Source organism: Garra rufa, chromosome 17 (assembly GCF_049309525.1).
Source record: "Garra rufa chromosome 17, GarRuf1.0, whole genome shotgun sequence".
NCBI lineage: Eukaryota > Metazoa > Chordata > Actinopteri > Cypriniformes > Cyprinidae > Garra > Garra rufa.
In genome coordinates, this window is record NC_133377.1 from 21,997,058 (window position 1) to 22,016,341 (window position 19,284).

The 19,284-nt window shown below is 33.7% G+C and overlaps 1 protein-coding gene across 1 annotated transcript in view; it reads right to left on the reverse strand.

Annotated features, from left to right (window-relative positions):
• The window catches only part of adgrb2 (adhesion G protein-coupled receptor B2), a 341,301-nt gene that overhangs the window by 124,238 nt on the left and 197,779 nt on the right, over nt 1-19,284 (reverse strand). Inside the window, 1 exon segment of the mRNA XM_073821334.1 lies at nt 18,492-18,535. Coding sequence (XP_073677435.1) covers nt 18,492-18,535 — 44 coding nt within the window.

The following is a 19,284-nucleotide window of genomic DNA, read 5'->3' on the forward strand; positions in this document are numbered from 1 at the left end:
GTCACTGTGAGCAATAACCACCCACTTCAGACATGGAAAGAGTCATCTAACTGACAAATAAAGACCTTCTTTCAACTTCAGAACACAAACTAATGAAATCCAAAAACTTTCTGACCTTGTAAACACATCAATGCAACTGACATGTTCAAGTCCCAGAAAGAAAGTAAGGACATTGATAAAGCAGTCCATGTTTCATGTCATTAGGGTTGATGTATGATGACTCTTGGGGAAGTTAGAGTGTATTTAATTATTCCATGTTTAATTATATAAATTCAGATGCAATTCAAAAGCTAATTAGCTCTTAAAAACTCAAAATCACTGTTTGTAAAACCACCTCGTGATTTGACCTATTTCAGCACCATGGACAGCGACATGCAGTGCTGCAGGGAAATGTGTCTCTGACTGTGTCTGTATGCACTGATTCAAAAGTCTGGGAATGATGATGACTGTGGAAAAGTGGTTCAGTTTAATGCAACACCTACACAGCAAATTAACTGAAATAACCCTGAATGATGGTGATATGTCTTGCCTCTTCTGCTTGCAAATGAGGAAACAGAAGGGCAAAGGGGAAGTTCTGTATAAGCAATCTATTTTCAGCCTCATTTGGATTAAAATGAAGTGTGATTATGCATTTCATGGTGAAATAGCAGCATGTACACTACTGTTAAAGGGATAGTTCACACAAAAATGAAAATTACCCCATGATTTACTCAACCTCAAGCCACCCTAGTTGTATATGACTTTTTTCTTTCAGACGAATACAATTGGAGTTATATTTTATAAAACTGCAATCTCTAGCTTCCACTGTCTTATGTGCGTACAAAAACACATTGATTCCCTTCAGAAGGGCTTTATTAACCCCCCGGGGCCGTGTGGAGCACTTTTTTATGATGGATGGATGCATTCGATCTTCGATCTTATTCGGCTTCAAAATCTCAACAGCCATTGACTGCCATTGTAAAGCTTAGATAAGACACCAGAACATTTTTTTTTTTTTTTTTTTTTTTTTTTTTATTATTATATGCAAGGTGTACATAAATTGGGATCACAAACAGGGAAAACAAATAAACAAACAAACAGACAAGACAGGCAAAACAAAACCAATACAGTCAGGAACTAACAGATGTGTGCGTTTGTGTGTGTGTGCGTGTGCATGTAAAGGTAACTGGGTGGACGTGTCACAGTACATACTTTGGAAAACAGGTGATAGAGGGGAGAGAAAAAAAAAATATATATATATGCAAATAATCATACATACATAAACATGTATAAATCAGTATAAGAAAACAAATAACAGATAAAACAAATGTAAAGAAATCAATCAGTGGTAGGGAGTGACTACGAATACTACTACTACAACATCTACTACTACAACTACTACTTCAACAACCACAACTACTACTACAATAACTGCTACAACTACAACCACAACTACTACTACAATCTCTACTACTACGATAACTGCTACTACATCAGCAACTTGAAAAATGACAATGGTAGAAATACTTGATAATGATGACCAGAACATTTTTTAATATAACTCTGATTGTATTCATCTGAAAGTAGAAAGTCATATACACTTAGAATAACTTAAGGGAGAGTAAATCATGGGTCATTTCTATTTTTTAGTAATCTATTCCTTTAAAAAGTCTGAGGTTGTTGATAATTAGGGGTTTAATGATCTCCAAGTAAAACTGACAGTACAGACAAAACCGTAAGTTGTAGAGACTTGAAACTTGGATGGATGGTAATACTCACTCCGCCAACAACGTGACCCAGGCTTGCCCCAATCGGCCTGACGGGGGCGCTACAGCAATCGGAAGTATGAAATCACTCATAACTCTTAAACCATCAGTCGCAGGCTCAAGTGTCTTATGTCGTTGGAATCCTTGGCTCACGTCGGACAATCCTCCGATTTGATTGTGAGCCTGGCAAAAAAAAAATTGTGAACTAGTCCTAGGTTTTTTGCCCAAACGGAACCAAACCAGTGCAGAAAGATTCTCTGGAGAATGAATATTGCAAAGAGGCGCCAAAACATTCAAAAGGGGCAGGGATACTTTTAGTAAAATGCCTATAACTCCTGAACAGAATGAGATATCTTTGTCAAACTCACAACACTTATGTCAGAGCTCAATCTAAGGTCACAGGAAAAAAATGTGGACCTTGAATACTTGGTGGTGCTATAATAGGGGAAAAAACATAAAAATGGCTATAACTGTGCAACCATTTGTCATATCAACATGGAAATCGGTGTGCACAGTCGGAGTCTTGGTCCGAATTGCCACAAGTGTCTACAAAGACATTTGCGTATCTCAAACAACATGGCTGGCATTGACTGATTAAGTTTGAGCACCTGTCAGACAAGGTTAATAGAGGTTGATCAGAACGAAACATAGAGGGCCTGTTCAACTCATGGCCCCAAAGGTCTGAGAGAAATTTGAAAGAAATTGGCCACTGGGTAGGCAATAATGCATTTTTTCAAGGCCGCAACAATAGTACGTTGCACGGTTTTTCGCACATTCGATATTTGTATCATACAATAGAACTCCTCATTCCAGACAACTTTGCATCTATAACCACAGCTGTCAATCAAATCGTTTGTTAAATGATTGATGTAAAAAAACTACTTTCGCGAACTAGTCCTAGGTTTTTCACTCAATCTGAAAAAAAAAAACTAAAAACAAAACAAAACAATGCAGTATAATTATCTAGACTCTCTAGTCTAGACCAATTATTATAAAAAAATAAATAAAAAAAAATTACTCTTTGCGAGGCTTTAATTATGTTGTTTATAAAAGGGGCCTGTCTGAATTTACCCCAAATCCTATAAAGCCTAAAAGAAATCTCAAAACTTCACGAAACCTGGTGAACACACGCGACAGGTGATTTTAAACATGCATGCAAAGTATTAAGGATATCGGACCACAGCTGGTGCTATAACAGTCATAAACGTTACAAAACATAATATTTCTATGGTAAATTACCTGGATTCGCCAAAATGTTTTTTTTTAATTATTGATTTAGGTGATTACAGCCATGTTAACACAATGTGTTTTTCCTTACGTGCTTAAATGCCTTAAAGTCCCCCTGAAATCAAAATTAAAGTTTTTTGGCTTTTAGTATGAATATATTAGTTTTAAGATTATCTATAAGCTAGTGTGTTTCAAAGCAGTGACAAAATTCGCTTTTACAAGATATGGGCATTCAAAACTTACACTCTCGTCACTTCCGCCAATATGAATCAAGGATTTTGATGATATCACCGCGCACTTCAGTTTCAGATCAAACGTTCTGTCCAATAAAATGCTCTCTAGAGTCCGTAGTGTCATATACACTTAGAATAACTTAAGGGAGAGTAAATCATGGGTCATTTCTATTTTTTAGTAATCTATTCCTTTAAAAAGTCTGAGGTTGTTGATAATTAGGGGTTTAATGATCTCCAAGTAAAACTGACAGTACAGACAAAACCGTAAGTTGTAGAGACTTGAAACTTGGATGGATGGTAATACTCACTCCGCCAACAACGTGACCAAGGCTTGCCCCAATCGGCCTGACGGGGGCGCTACAGCAATCGGAAGTATGAAATCACTCATAACTCTTAAACCATCAGTCGCAGGCTCAAGTGTCTTATGTCGTTGGAATCCTTGGCTCACGTCGGACAATCCTCCGATTTGATTGTGAGCCTGGCAAAAAAAAAAAATTGTGAACTAGTCCTAGGTTTTTTGCCCAAACGGAACCAAACCAGTGCAGAAAGATTCTCTGGAGAATGAATATTGCAAAGAGGCGCCAAAACATTCAAAAGGGGCAGGGATACTTTTAGTAAAATGCCTATAACTCCTGAACAGAATGAGATATCTTTGTCAAACTCACAACACTTATGTCAGAGCTCAATCTAAGGTCACAGGAAAAAAATGTGGACCTTGAATACTTGGTGGTGCTATAATAGGGGAAAAAACATAAAAATGGCTATAACTGTGCAACCATTTGTCCTATCAACATGGAAATCGGTGTGCACAGTCGGAGTCTTGGTCCGAATTGCCACAAGTGTCTACAAAGACATTTGCGTATCTCAAACAACATGGCTGGCATTGACTGATTAAGTTTGAGCACCTGTCAGACAAGGTTAATAGAGGTTGATCAGAACGAAACATAGAGGGCCTGTTCAACTCATGGCCCCAAAGGTCTGAGAGAAATTTGAAAGAAATTGGCCACTGGGTAGGCAATAATGCATTTTTTCAAGGCCGCAACAATAGTACGTTGCACGGTTTTTCGCACATTCGATATTTGTATCATACAATAGAACTCCTCATTCCAGACAACTTTGCATCCATAACCACAGCTGTCAATCAAATCGTTTGTTAAATGATTGATGTAAAAAAACTACTTTCGCGAACTAGTCCTAGGTTTTTCACTCAATCTGAAAAAAAAAAACTAAAAACAAAACAAAACAATGCAGTATAATTATCTAGACTCTCTAGTCTAGACCAATTATTATAAAAAAAAAAAAAAAAAAAATTACTCTTTGCGAGGCTTTAATTATGTTGTTTATAAAAGGGGCCTGTCTGAATTTACCCCAAATCCTATAAAGCCTAAAAGAAAACTCAAAACTTCACGAAACCTGGTGAACACATGCGACAGGTGATTTTAAACATGCATGCAAAGTATTAAGGATATCGGACCACAGCTGGTGCTATAACAGTCATAAACGTTACAAAACATAATATTTCTATGGTAAATTACCTGGATTCGCCAAAATGTTTTTTTTAAATTATTGATTTAGGTGATTACAGCCATGTTAACACAATGTGTTTTTCCTTACGTGCTTAAATGCCTTAAAGTCCCCCTGAAATCAAAATTAAAGTTTTTTGGCTTTTAGTATGAATATATTAGTTTTAAGATTATCTATAAGCTAGTGTGTTTCAAAGCAGTGACAAAATTCGCTTTTACAAGATATGGGCATTCAAAACTTACACTCTCGTCACTTCCGCCAATATGAATCAAGGATTTTGATGATATCACCGCGCACTTCAGTTTCAGATCAAACGTTCTGTCCAATAAAATGCTCTCTAGAGTCCGTAGTGTCCCGCCCCCTACACAGAGACGCGGAGCAGATCATATGCGCTCATATGCGCGGTCGGACTCGGCATGTGTTAAACTACACAGCCTCAGCATGATTATTATCACTATTTCGTTTTAGCAAGAGTTTCATATTGAATCTGTGGGGTAATTTATTAGTCTGTGGCTGTCATAAGCTTACAAATGCGGCTTTACCGAGCTCAACGGCTCTGCCCCGAGCAGATATAAATGGAACGCTATTGGCTGTTCAAAATTAGTGGGCGGGGCTTAGCGATATGTTTTTGTTTCAGTTAAAAGAACGTCACCACATAGAAGAACGCTGCGTGTTTCAAGGCACTTCAGTGGACCTTTAAGTACTAGAACCCCGATAATCGCTGCTTGAAGCTATATATATATATATATATATATATATATATATATATATATATATAAAGCTTCAAGCTGCGAAAACATGTTTTTGACAGAAGTCTATTATGATGACCAAGGCTGCACTTATTTGATCAAAAAGATAATAAAACAGTAATATGATAAAATATTATTTTAAAAAATTGCTGGTGTTGCCACTGGTTCAAACAATGGTGTGACTGGTATGGCCTTGGGGGCGTGGCTATCTGTTTGTCTGACCAATGAAAAAGAGTCAAGGAAACTAGTTTAAAAAAACATCAATAAATTTGCAATTTGCATAACTGCACACATACAGCAAGCTTTAAGCTAAAACCAAGTGTCCTTAGAATACTAACATGAATAAAAAAAGACAAGATTTCAGCATTGCTTCCCATTTTTACTGGTCTCTTTCCCAACAGCCTCAGGGATTCAGAGTTCCACACTTTACAAAATGACAGAAGGAAGCGAAGGGATGTGAATAACTGGAGTAAACAAAAGCGCCTTTGTAGGAGTAGGACATATTCTCCTTCACTAGGTTACAAATAGATTAAAGAAGCAGCCCCTCGTCCCACAGGAGCCCCTTTAAGCTTCGCAGACCCTATACCTCTGCTGCTGCCCACATACTATAGCCTGAGAAGAGGAAAGAGACAGAAAAACAGAAAAGGAGAAAAAATACTAAAAGAGAACAGAGTGTGCTACACACAAAACACATACAGAAATGGTGTCTTTTCTCTCATTACTCTGGCATTAAATGGGCAATAAGAAACCACACGAGAGCACTGCTTTTTTTCTCTCCGTGGAAGCAACGACACAACTGTCTCTTAGACGTCTGTATAGAATCTGTAATTTCCTTCTGCTTATGCTCATTTAGTCCCAGAACGCCTCTGTGCAGCCTTAGCAGCAAGACTAATTCGAGTGAAAAAAAAAAGAAAAAAAAGATTATTACTGTATCTTCAAAGTTTTTCACAACCAAAGAGAACAGAACTTAGCAAGTCCCACCCGCTAAAATAAACTGAAAGAAAGACATTGAGTTCTATGACACAATGGCTGGTGTTGAAGAATAAAAAGTCTGCCATCAGAGATGTGTCTTCAGAGGCCATTGTGCTGAACTGCGATCTCCATCGCTCTCGCTCTGTCTCTTGCTCTCATTTCCTGCAGATTATAACTTCCCTCTTCACTGCTTTACACAAAGACTGTATCACAGCTCCCCTTGCAGTATAGTAGAGGAGACTGGGGAGCAATTGTAACGGGGACATTTCTAATGCTTAAAATGTCTTCAGTCACACTCAGGTTACAGTGATAACACTTACTCAGCAAATCTGAGGTAGTCGGTAAGGACCAGTGAAGTTCTGTCTCTGCTTGAGAAGGAAAGAAAAATGTGTGAACGGCTCACTTCTTGAGACATTTTTCACCAAAAACTATTAGATATACAGTATATTGGATAACAAATGGTTTTCTTGCACTGCTTAAAGTTAACATGAAAAGCAGATAGTAACACTGTCACTTATTACTCCTGCTTTTTTTAAACAAAATTAATACTTCTTCCAACAGGGATTCATTAAACTGTCAAAAGTGAGGACAAATACTATTACATTGTTTAAAAAAAATCAATTCTAAAAGCTATTTTAAATCTGTTCTTTTAAAGTAGTCATTAAATCAGCATATTAAAATGATGCCAAAAAAATTAAGCTTTACTATCACATAAATAATTTACTTTTTTTAAAAAAACTTTATTTACTATTTACAAATATATACTATATTTTATTTTAAATGTTCAAACTAAAAAACAAATAAATAATAATAATAAAATAAATAAATGCAACCTGTGTAAGCACAAGGAATTTCTTTCAAAAAGATTAAAATACATTTAAACATAAAAAAAATACTTCTAGAAATGCACAAATTCAGAAAAACAAATCCATGTTTTATTCCGTTTTTAGACATGTCACAATTTATTTTATCACTGTTACAAATATTGCAATAAAAATTTTGTAAAGTTGAATGTGTCACAAAAAATAAAATAAATGGTTGTAAATAAAATAAATAAATAATAAATAAAATAAATAAATATTTTTTTGTTTTGTACAGTTTTGTACTCTATTGGTGGAAAGTTGAATGTGTCACAAAAATAAAATAAAATAAAATAAAATAATTTAAAATGGGTGAAAACATTTTTGAATATTTTTTTGTCTGTTTTGTTTTGTACAGTTTTGTATTCTATTGGTGGAAAGTTGAATGTGTCACAAAAATAAAATAAAATAAATTCAATAAAGAAAGAAAGAAAGAATAAATACTTGCACCCAGTTTTGTACTCTATTGGTGCAAAGTTGAATGTAAATAAAATAATAATAATAAAAATAATAATAATAATAAATAAAATAAAATAAAATAAAATAAAATAAAATAAAATAAAATAAAATAAAATAAAATAAAATAAAATAAAATAAAATAAAATAAAATAAAATAAACTAGACTCTCTAGGCCGATTATTATTTAAAAAAAATTACCCTTTGCAAAGCCTTAATTAGGTCGTTTATAAACGGGGCCTGTCTGAATTTACCCAAAATCCTATAAAGCCTAAAAGAAAAGTTGAATGTGTCACAAAAAATAAAAAATAAAATAAAATAAAATAAAATTTTTAAATAAAATAAACATTTTTGAATATTTTTTTTTGTGTTTTATGTTTTTTTTAAGTTAATTGTCTTCCATATTCATAAAAAATAATGCATGAATAAATGAGCAAGGAAAGAAAGAAAGAATAAATACTTGCACCCAGTTTTGTACTTTATTGGTGCAAAGTTGAATAAAATAAAATAAAATAAAATAAAATAAAATAAAATAAAATAAAATAAAATAAAATAAAATAAAATAAAATAAAATAAAATAAAATAAAATAAAATGGGTGATATTTTTTGTTTCGTACAGTTTTGTACTCTGTTGGTAGAAAGTTCAATGTGTCACAAAAAATAAAATATAATAAAATAAAATAAAATAATGAAGAATAAATACTTGCACCCAGTTTTGTACTCTAAAACTGTAAAGTTGAATGTGTCACAAAAAAAAAATGTAAACAGTTTTGTACTCTATTGTACTCTAAGACCTAACTCTAGTCCTATCATATTTCATTTCGATCTTTTTTTATTTTATTTTATTATAAAAAAAATAAATAAATAATAGAACTAAAAAACTTGCTGCGCGTCTTCATTTGTAAATTGTTTCGGATAAAACCATGCTAAATGATTAAAAGTAAATGCAATGTAACTGTTGCCAATATTAGACATATACTGTAGGACAGAAATGTTTGTTTGTGTGTGTGTTTGGGGACACATACTCCTCATCTCATGTGAAGCGCTAAAAGCTCTGTCCTTTTCATGGCGAGCAACCAAAGGCTTCCTACAGCACTGAAAAGGGCAGCGTAACCTGCTGGCAATTAACAAGCACCACAGCTGATAAAGAGAGAGACAGAGAGAAAGAGGGACTGGACGAAAGAAAGAACAACAAAGAGGAACAGCGATAGAGAAAGAGTGATGACCAGGCTGATCCAACAGATGAAACAGGACGGGGGACAAGGCAAATAAAGGCAAAAAAAAAAAATCACTGCAGAGTGAAGAAGAGAACTTCAAGGCCACGGGGAAGAGAAATGGAGGAAAGGAGAGCCGAGGGAGGGAGAGCAGGGGGAGGTAAGGCAGCTGGAAGGAAAGGTGGCATTAAGATGAAAGAAAGCACGCAGAGACCAGTTGCACTTCAAACGAAGGTCAGGAAGCAAAACACAGCGATGTATGGAGAAGAGAGAAAAAGGAAGAAGGGTAATTAACAGAGAGAAAGAGAGAGAGATTACGGACAGTGAAAGGCAATTGAGAGAGGAAGAACATATGAGAATATGCGTTTGAGTTGTTAACATATTTTATTACACATCTCTTTGGATTTTGGATAACATTCTGCAATCAAATATCTTGTGCAGTGACCTGTAAACTGTACATTCAACCGCTGTCCATGGCAACTAAATTCCTATACTGTTAGTTTGATGTCTCTTTCTTCACTGTCTTTCTTCTCACACGATACAGTAGTTTTAACTTTGATACTTCAATTACATTTTTTATATTCATGGAACGGAACATATTAAATCAAATTTATTTATAATTTTTTTGAACATTTTAAATATACATAATAATAATAATAATAATAATAATAATAATAATAATAATAATAATAATAATAATAATAATAATAATAATAATAATATTCACCTTTAAGTAATGCAAATCTCCTTTTTTACATTATAAAAATAATTTATTAATATATGAACACTATTGCTCAACAGAGATATATACACACACATATAAATATAAATATAAATATAATAATTCTGCCACCTTTTCACATTTAGGTAGTGCAAATCAATTTTTTATATAATTAATACTGAATTACATTATACATTATAAAAATATTTTATTAATAAATGAACACTATTGTTATATATTGTAATATTACAATATTATCATAATAATAACAATAAAAATATAAATATAAAAATACTTCTGCCCTCTATTTATCTTTAGGTAACACAATTTTTTTTTATTAATATATGAAAAATATAAAAACTATAAGATCACTATTTTTCAACAGATATATATATATATATATATATATATATATATATATATATATATATATATATATATATATATATTTTTTTTTTTTTTTTTTTTTTTTTCTTTTTTTTAAATGACAAAAGCATTTTTTTAATATTATGAACACTACTCTTTACTTTCTTTGTTCTATAAATATTACAAAGATAAGAAAAAGTAATTTTATAAATTTGTAAACGAATAAAAAAATGAATTAGAAAATGTTTAAATATAATAATAATAATAATAATAATAATAATAATAATAATAATAATAATAATAATAATAATATAAAAATAACAAATACACCATCTATTCACCTTTACGTAAAGCAAAATTAATTTTTTATAATAAATAAAAATTACATTATTAAATATTTCATTAATATATGAACACTATTATTCAAAGATTTTTTTCTTATTAACTTTTTTGTTATATAAATATTATATTAGAAAATTACAATTTAGTGATTTTAAGAAAAAATTAATTAAAGAAAATTAGTAAATTAGAAAATGTTTAATAATAATAATAATAATAACAACAACAACAACAACAACAACAATAATACAAAAATTAAAAAATCCACCATCTATTCACCTTTAAGTAAACCAAACCTCAATTTTCATAATAAATAAAAATGAAATTACACTTTTTTTATTTACTTGTTCTATAAGTATTACATTATAAAATTACAATTTAGTGATTTTAGGTGAAAAAAAGAAATTAAAGAAATTTTAAATTAGAAAATGTTTAAAAATATATAATAATATTAATAATAAGAAGAAAATAATAATATTTCTGCCATCTATTCACCTTTAAATAATGTAAACCTCAATTTTTAAATAATAAATACAAAAATATTATTAATGTAAATATATTACAAATGTAAATTACACTATACAATTCTTTTTATTAATATATGAACAACAGATTTTAAGAAACTGATTTTTTTTAAATATTTTTTTTATTCCGCAACATTAAACTGCTTAAAAGTGACAGTAAAGACTTCTAGACCAGTAAACAAAAATATATATATATGTATAAAATAGTATTATTGTTTCCAAAAACAAAACAAAACAAAAAATGTTTCTTGAGCACCAAATCAGCATATTATAATAATTTCTGAAAGATAAAGTCACACTGAAGACTGGCGTAATGACTGCTGAAAATTCAGCTTTGCCTCACAGAAATAAATTACTTTTTTTAATTATTCAAAAATAAAACTTCTATTTTAAATTTTAATATTATTTCACAGCACTATGTTTACTGATTTTTTAATCAAATAAACACTTCTTTTTAAGAAATCTCTAAATATATCTACACTCTTGAAAAGCGCATATAACCTGTATCCACTTTCTTATAATTGCTTACAGGTGTCAGTCAACCAAGCAGAGCTAATAAATACAACAACACATGTTTGCCCCTCAAGGCAAATGAGCAAAGACCATTTCTAAACAACATCAATACCCATAGGCTCCTGTAACATCAACACAAACATCTGCAGCACATGTCCTAACTGCATGCAATTTAATCCTCCACATGCAAACAAATTCCACAGCTTCACTCAAAACAAATTAACTGGTGACGAATACAGCACGGACTGATACTGATAGCCCCCTGCATCCATTCACACATGCCACAGCTGCACGAGCCACTTCTGTAAAAGCATTACTCAGCCACTGTGCACACATTCATATAGTACATCCATTACGTTATCATAATCAAAAGCAATTTGTTGCTTAGCGCCATGCTTTTTTTGCCAGCCGTGATTAAAATGGCCCCGTGGAGGTTTAGATTTGGTTGGAGGGATTAAATGTGATTTAATGTGATTGTACAAGAGTAAAGCCCAGGCAGTCGTGAGCTTGGGAAGAAAGAAAATAAAACATTAAAAAGGAAACTCTGGTAAGGTCATTCTGTACATAAAAGAGAATTTATGATTACAAGCCGTGCACAGTGCAAAGTTCATGCAGACTTAGGCTTTTTTCCCCCTCGCTGTAAGTTCTCCAGGCTCTCAGAGTTGTTTTTGAAGACTATGTCCTCAAAAAACTTTTGTGAATTAATAAACTTATAATCAAAACTGGTTGCAGAATCTCCAGGAAATGTCCAAACTAAAGACTAGTTGAGACTATCTTCAGATTTGACAAATTTCTGTAATAACTCACAGGGAATATCATTTATCTTCATGCTCTGTTTCGGGTCTTAGACACTTAACATTGTCAATTTTTTTCAGGATGATACTTTTTGACTTTTCCTAGTGTTACACAAACTGATTATAGACTATTTTTTTTACATACTAAGACTCTCAAACACACACACAAACATGGGCCATTCTACAGAATTGGTGCAAACTGCTGTCCCACAACCAAAAACCACATTTAAAAAGCATTTAAGTATTCAAATCTTAGATGTTTACTAAGATCCTTCTATTATCTTGCAAATTCTGACTTAAAGTTACTTTTATTCAACCAGCAAGTTTTTTTTTGACCGGAAGTGACAGGCTTCTCCCAAAAGATACCATAAGACGATGTACAAGAGGCATCATTGTGGGAAAAAATATTTTTCAGCTTTTATTTACATTTGAACAAAAAGTGGCACGTCCAAAATTATTCATACCCTTTGCAAACTGTCACAGTCTATGGGAAAATCCAAAGTTCTATACCATTCCAAATAGTCCAAGCTGTTCTAAAGCATCCTAATTACCCTGATTCATTGGGAACAGATGTTTAAATCAACTCAACAGGTGAAAAACAGAAGATCTCTGCTGTTGGTTTGTAGACAGTCATGGCTAAGACAAAGGAGCTCACTGAGGACCTGCTGCTGCACATTGTGGCTGCTCACAAGTCAGGAAAGGGCTATAAGACCATATCTAAATGTTTTGAGGTTCCAGTGGCTACAGTGCAAAGTATTATTAAAAAATACAAGACCTTTTGCACTGTGAAAAAATCTCAGAGGATGTGGTCTGAAGCCAAAAGTGACACCTGTGCTGGCCAGGAGGATAGTGAGAGAGGTAAAAAAGAATCCAAGGATCACCACCAAGGCCATCCTGATGAATCTGGACTCTGCTGGTGGCAGCATCTCAAGGCAGACAGACACCGCTGGGTTCCAGCACAAAACACACAGCAAAAATAGTGAAGAAATGGTTAGCAGACAAAATCATTAACATTTTGCAGTTGCCCAGCCAGAGTCCTGACTTAAATCCAATTGAGAATCTGTGGAGGGAGCTAAAGATCAGGGTGATGGCAAGGAGACCCTCCAACCTGAAAGAGTTGGAGCTCATCGATATAGATGAATGGGCAAAAATACCAGTGGAGACGTGCTAAAAGCTGGTCAGCAATTATAGGAAGCGTTTGATTGCTGTAATAGCCAATAAAGGCTTTTCTATTGATTATTGAGAAGGGTATGAATCATTTTGGACAAGCCACTTTTTGTTTAAATGTAAATAAAAGCTGAGAAATATTTTTTTCCACAATGATGCGTATTGTACATCGTCTTATTATCTTTTGGGAGAAGCCTGTGTCATTTCCGGTAAAAAAATAAAAAAATAAAAAAAATAAAAAAACTTGCTGGTTGAATAAAAGTAACTTTAAGTCAGAATTTTCCAGGGGTATGAATAATTTCGGGCTTGACTGTATATATATAAAATAATCACTTATTGGGTACTTTCAATTGGAAGATGGCTGTCCCGAACCCTAACCCCTAAAATTCAACTTATGAAAATGATATTAAAATATTTTTTGTATTTTGAAAATGTTCCATTGTTGTTTATAAAAGTATCTTTTTGATTCTTTTAAAAAGTGGAGTTCAACCAATATATTTATTTTATATTTACTTTGTAAATCATAAAACTTTATGTAAAAAATGTGTCCTGCATTTTTCATGTCACTACCGAAACTGTGTATGTTTTAATTCATTGGCTCAGACTGATTTTAACTACCCCCTACATTTATGATCAGGAAATATTTATGTCATTTTCTTTCAAAGCTGCACGGTGTGGGTAGATAGGCCCCATCATTTTGAGGTAAATGTGTTCAAGTCTGAAAAATCTGAGAACACCTTTTTGGCAGTTAAGCACACTTTTTTTGGGAGTTAGTCCATAGTGTACCACTGTTCAGAACTGTGCTAGCTAACCATATGCTGATTAGCATCTTTGACCTAAAAGTATCTAAGTTGGTCACTACTAAAACAGTCACTACCAAAATATTTGGTGGCGTTTCAGTAGTGACAACTTTTGTTTTGTTTTTTTGGGGGTGTTATTCCGTAAAATTGTCACTACTGAAACAGTCTTGTCCAAAACAAGTCACCGTTGTTTTGGGGATGACAAAAAAGGGAACACATAATCCTCTATTTGGAGGAAATAAACACAAATTTAGTACAGTTACGTGATTTCTGAAATTCTTTAATGTGATGTGGTCACTACCAAAACATGGGATGTTTTGTCAAAAATAAAGTATACTGAATTATCAACTAAGATGTTATGAGTTTTTGGTTCAATGTTTATTCAAACTAACGAATCCTCAACTTTGAAATCAGTATAATCAACTTTTTACCTTTTACAAAGAAAAACTGGACAACAAATCTCATAAATTACACTTGAACTATTGTTAAAAATGTCATTGTTATTGATTTACCTTTGAAAAAAAAAAAAGCAAAAATATATATATTTACAATGTAGATGTAATACAAATCTTAATTTGTGACCCTGGACCACAGAACCAGTCTTAAGTCGCTGGGGTATATTTGTAGCAATAGCCAAAAATACATTGTATGGGTCAAAATTATTGTTTTTTCTTTTATGTCAAAAATCATTAGGAAATTAAGTAAAGATCATGTTACATTAAGATTTTTTGTAAAATTCCTACTGTAAACCTATCAAAATGTAATTTTTGATTAGTAATATGCATTGTTAAGAGCTTAATTTGGACAACTTTAAAGGTGATTTTCTCAGTATTTTGATTTTTTTGCACCCTTAGATTCCAGATTTTCAAATAGATGTATCTCGGCCAAATATTGTCCTATCCTAACAAACCATACATCAATAGAAAGCTTATTTATTGAGCTTTCATAAGATGTATATATCTCAGTTTTGTAAAATTTAACCTTATGACTGGTTTTGTGGTCCAGGGTCACATTTGTCAATGTAACCCTTCTTAAATTATTATTACTGCTTTTTGGTTGTGACAAATTTGGAGAGAGGTCAAATATTCCAGAAATTTCTGAAATACAACATGAGAATTAACTGCACAATTACTAGAAATGTGTACCTTGGACATTATACAATTTTTTAGTTGGTAAAATAAAAGACATTTTTAACTTTAGACCAATTCTGTAGAATGGCCCATATATACTGCACTGTACAGTTCTTTCTGGTCCTCGAATCTGATTGGCTGAGAGGAGTGTGATATTCTTGTGATATCGGAACTCCAACCATTTCACGCACGTATTTCTCGCAGCGAGCGTCATGGCAGATGCCTAAATCCACTATAATTTTATAAATAATACTGTTTTTGTGTCACAGAATGTAGTTTTAAGTGAGACAGGAGTTTTAGCTAACAGTGCACTTGTTTAGACTTCAAATATGTGGTTTCCTAAAAAAGATAACATCTATTTGAATTTTTTCAATGTTTTAGAGATGTGAGGTTTTTGAAAAATGCATGTCTACCTTAGGGTAAAACAGATGGCGCTACCATTACATAGTCTAATTGGATTTCATTACGCCAAAGGAACTTAAATTGCCGGTCAAAAGTTTGGGATCAGTAAGATTTTGAATGCATTTTAAAGAAGTTTCTTATGCTCATAAAGGCTGTGTTTATTTGATTAAAAAATACTGACAAATTAGTAATATTGTGAAATATTATTACAGTGTAAAATATGTTCTTCTATATTAATGAAAAATGTATTGATTGCAGTGATCAAATCTGAATTTTCAGCATCAGTACTCCAGTCTTCAGTGTCACATGATCCTTCAGAAATCATTCAAACATTGATTTATTATCAGTGCTGGAAACAGTTGGAACCTGTGATACGTTTTTTTTTTACGTTCAAAAGTTTGGGGTTAGTCAATTTTTAATCTTTCTTTTTTGAAAGAAATTAATAGTTTATTCAGCAAGGATGTTTTAAATTGTTAAAAAGTGATATCAAAGACTATTGTTAGAAAAGATTTATATTTTAAATATGATTTATTCATCAAAGAATCCTGAAAGATGCCAACGTAGATAATTCTAATAATAAATCAGCATAATAGAATGATTTCTGAAGAATCATGTGACACTGAAGACCGGAGTAATGGCTGATGAAAATTCAGCTTTGCATAACAGGAAAAAATATGTTAATGAGCATAAGAGACTTCTTTAAAAATTAAATGAAAAACCGTTTCAAGTCTTACCAATCCCAAACTTTTGAACGCCAGAGTATATAAAATTAAAAAAATGGTAGTAATTCCAAAATTGCTATAATTATGTTTGCGCATATCTCTTTTCTTTAGAACTGTGAACATAAAACCCTCAAAGTCAGTCTCAACAGAACATGAGGGGGAAAGTGCAAGTAAAGACATGCAAATAGTAAGAACAATTCTCTGCTGACACACTTTCCAGCTAATGGTGGAAATTGAACCTGCTTCAGAAAGTGATGGTTGCTTTGAATAAATGAATTTCCTTGGAAAAAAAGCAAACCGCACAATTTTTACTTGATTATGCACAGGCAAAGCGCAATAACTACAGCGGGCTGGAAGCAATTAGAAATCATTCTATTGTGGTACAGGAGACAACAATAAAAGAGAAGCCGAGAGAAAGATGATCATAATCTTGAAAAGTCTGATGCTGGGAATTGTTTAAATGAACAGATAATTGCATAAGGGGGAAAAAAAAGCAGCGCCAACACAAACAGATCCATATTAAAAGACGAAAAAAAAATACACCTATGAAGTCCAAAGCTGTAATTTTCTCTTCTATACAGTACTGTATCAATCTCCCCCTCCAAGCGTCTGATAATGAATAAAGGGCAATGAATGCTGCTTCAATCCACTGGATGGGCTTTAGGAGTGATTCCACCATGTTTGGGTTTATAATAACGATAAAAATCTCTATATCTCACCGCTTTTTAATCACACTAGCGCATTCATCTCGGAATGATTTGGAATGTAATTTGGTGGGAGAGGTAATCAGGTTTTGCGTTAATTGACTTTGCGGCCTGCAGATAGAAGGGTTTTTCTGCTTCAGTAATTACCGCCCGCCATTCCTCTGTCTAGTCAGGTCTTCCTGTTGCTGTGCGACCACCTCCCGGTGCGTATTAATGATGCGTGTGGTGTGCTGTGCCAGTGGGGAGTTACACAAAAGGAAATACCGGCGCAGCCGAGCGCGCAGGACACCCGAGATTCCAGCGTTTCCACAGGTGCGTCACGCACAGGTACATTCTGTCAGCACAGCAGACGCAGCTGCCATCAAAAATCAACAAAGTCTGCAGCGTAGACAGCTTCATTGATTAAAACCGCAACGTTTTAGCTTCTCAGAGCTGTGCCGCTAAGTCTTAAGGTGTCTAGTTGGTGACCAAAGTTGCTGAAGGTCGAACTTCGCCAGCAATCTCTTGGACTGATTGTCAATGAATGACTGTAACTCGCTGTCAGTGTGAATGTATCTTCAGTGCAGATGTGTGTCTCCCTGCCTTGCGTCGCTCTTTGTCCTTTTCTCTCTCGCCTTATTTGCGATGCTTCAAAAACTCTTTTGTATTGCTCCTCCCTGATATAAACAGACTCCGAGCGCAGATGTTTCCCGACGCAAATACAAACAGAACGTGAACTAGAATACATGCAACACTCTCAAAGCTCCTAAATAAACAGGCACAATGACAGAACCAAAGAATACCAACAGACATAATTACGTCATTAAGAGAACACAATGCAGTCTAAATAAGACACTTTTGTTTGACATATTTGACATTTTCTTATACATCTAGGCTGAGAGACACTTATTTCAAATTTTGCCAGTAGGGGGAGTAGTTTTGAAACAGGACACAGCGTGAATTTCATAAGCAGAGATCCCTCAGGAAAAGCAACATTGTTTAGATTTTTGAAAACAATGTGGTAATAAAACTCCTGCCGTGACGGCTGACAGGTTTTTGGATGGGATCGATTCACAAGACAATCAAATCATGAGATTAAAGGCATTGTGTTTCGAAAACTGGGAATTGGGTGTCAAATTCTGACTTTAACGCATGAGCTGAGAAGAATGATGCAAATTTCAGCTCACTAATTCAATTAATGTAGTGTCAAAGACATCATCACAGGGACTTCTGATTATTAATGAGTTTGCAAAAACAAACACTCATGTCAAAGTGCTCACAGTTGGGTTGAATAAATATAATATGAGATCTGAAGTATGTGTGTGTGTCGGGTGCACATTTGTGACTTACGGGTTTCCGAAGTCCCAGACAACACACTGAGGATCCGTTGTGCCCTGTGAGGAGAAAGAAAGACAGAAAAAATTAGAAATGACTTCAAAACGAGACAGAACAATTGGTACTTCATGGGAGAATAGCAGACAGGTGTAACAATATATACTGTATGCATTTGTGTGTATGAAGGGCGATGAAGTGAGAAAGAACATATGTGAATTTTATTGATTTATTTAACAACATAATCAAACCAGGTGGCATCTGCAAACAAACAATGCTAGGCATTCATTTGAAACATATGTTTTTATGGTCTGAAACGTTGCAAACTTCCTTACTGTGGAATGTTTACTTCAGAAAAGCGTGTTTGTACCTAATCTAGCATACTCTGTTGAAAAAAACAGCATATGCTGGTTAGGTATGTTTTGAAGCTGCTGGTTTGAGCTGGTTTAAGCTGGTCCTTAGCTGGTCATGAGCTGGTTTAAGCTGGTCCTAAGCAACCAGCTCCTGCTCAGAACCAGCTTAAACCAGCAGCCATGCTTGTTTTTTTCAACAGGGTAGCCACACTTTCAGACTGATGGCAGAACCTTGGTTGCATTCAATGGCCAAAGACCGCCCAAAAGGCCATATGACTGACAGGTAAAGCAACCAATCATGTTTCCGTGTGCCGTGTCATGTTTAGGGACGTGGAAATGTCCCCACAATAACAGACCGGTAAAACTCTTGATTGTATTTGAAAGATTTTGTGCCGCACACTTTAAATATTCCACATACTTTTGAAAATTCAGCATTTAGTTGATCCTGATACTGTAAG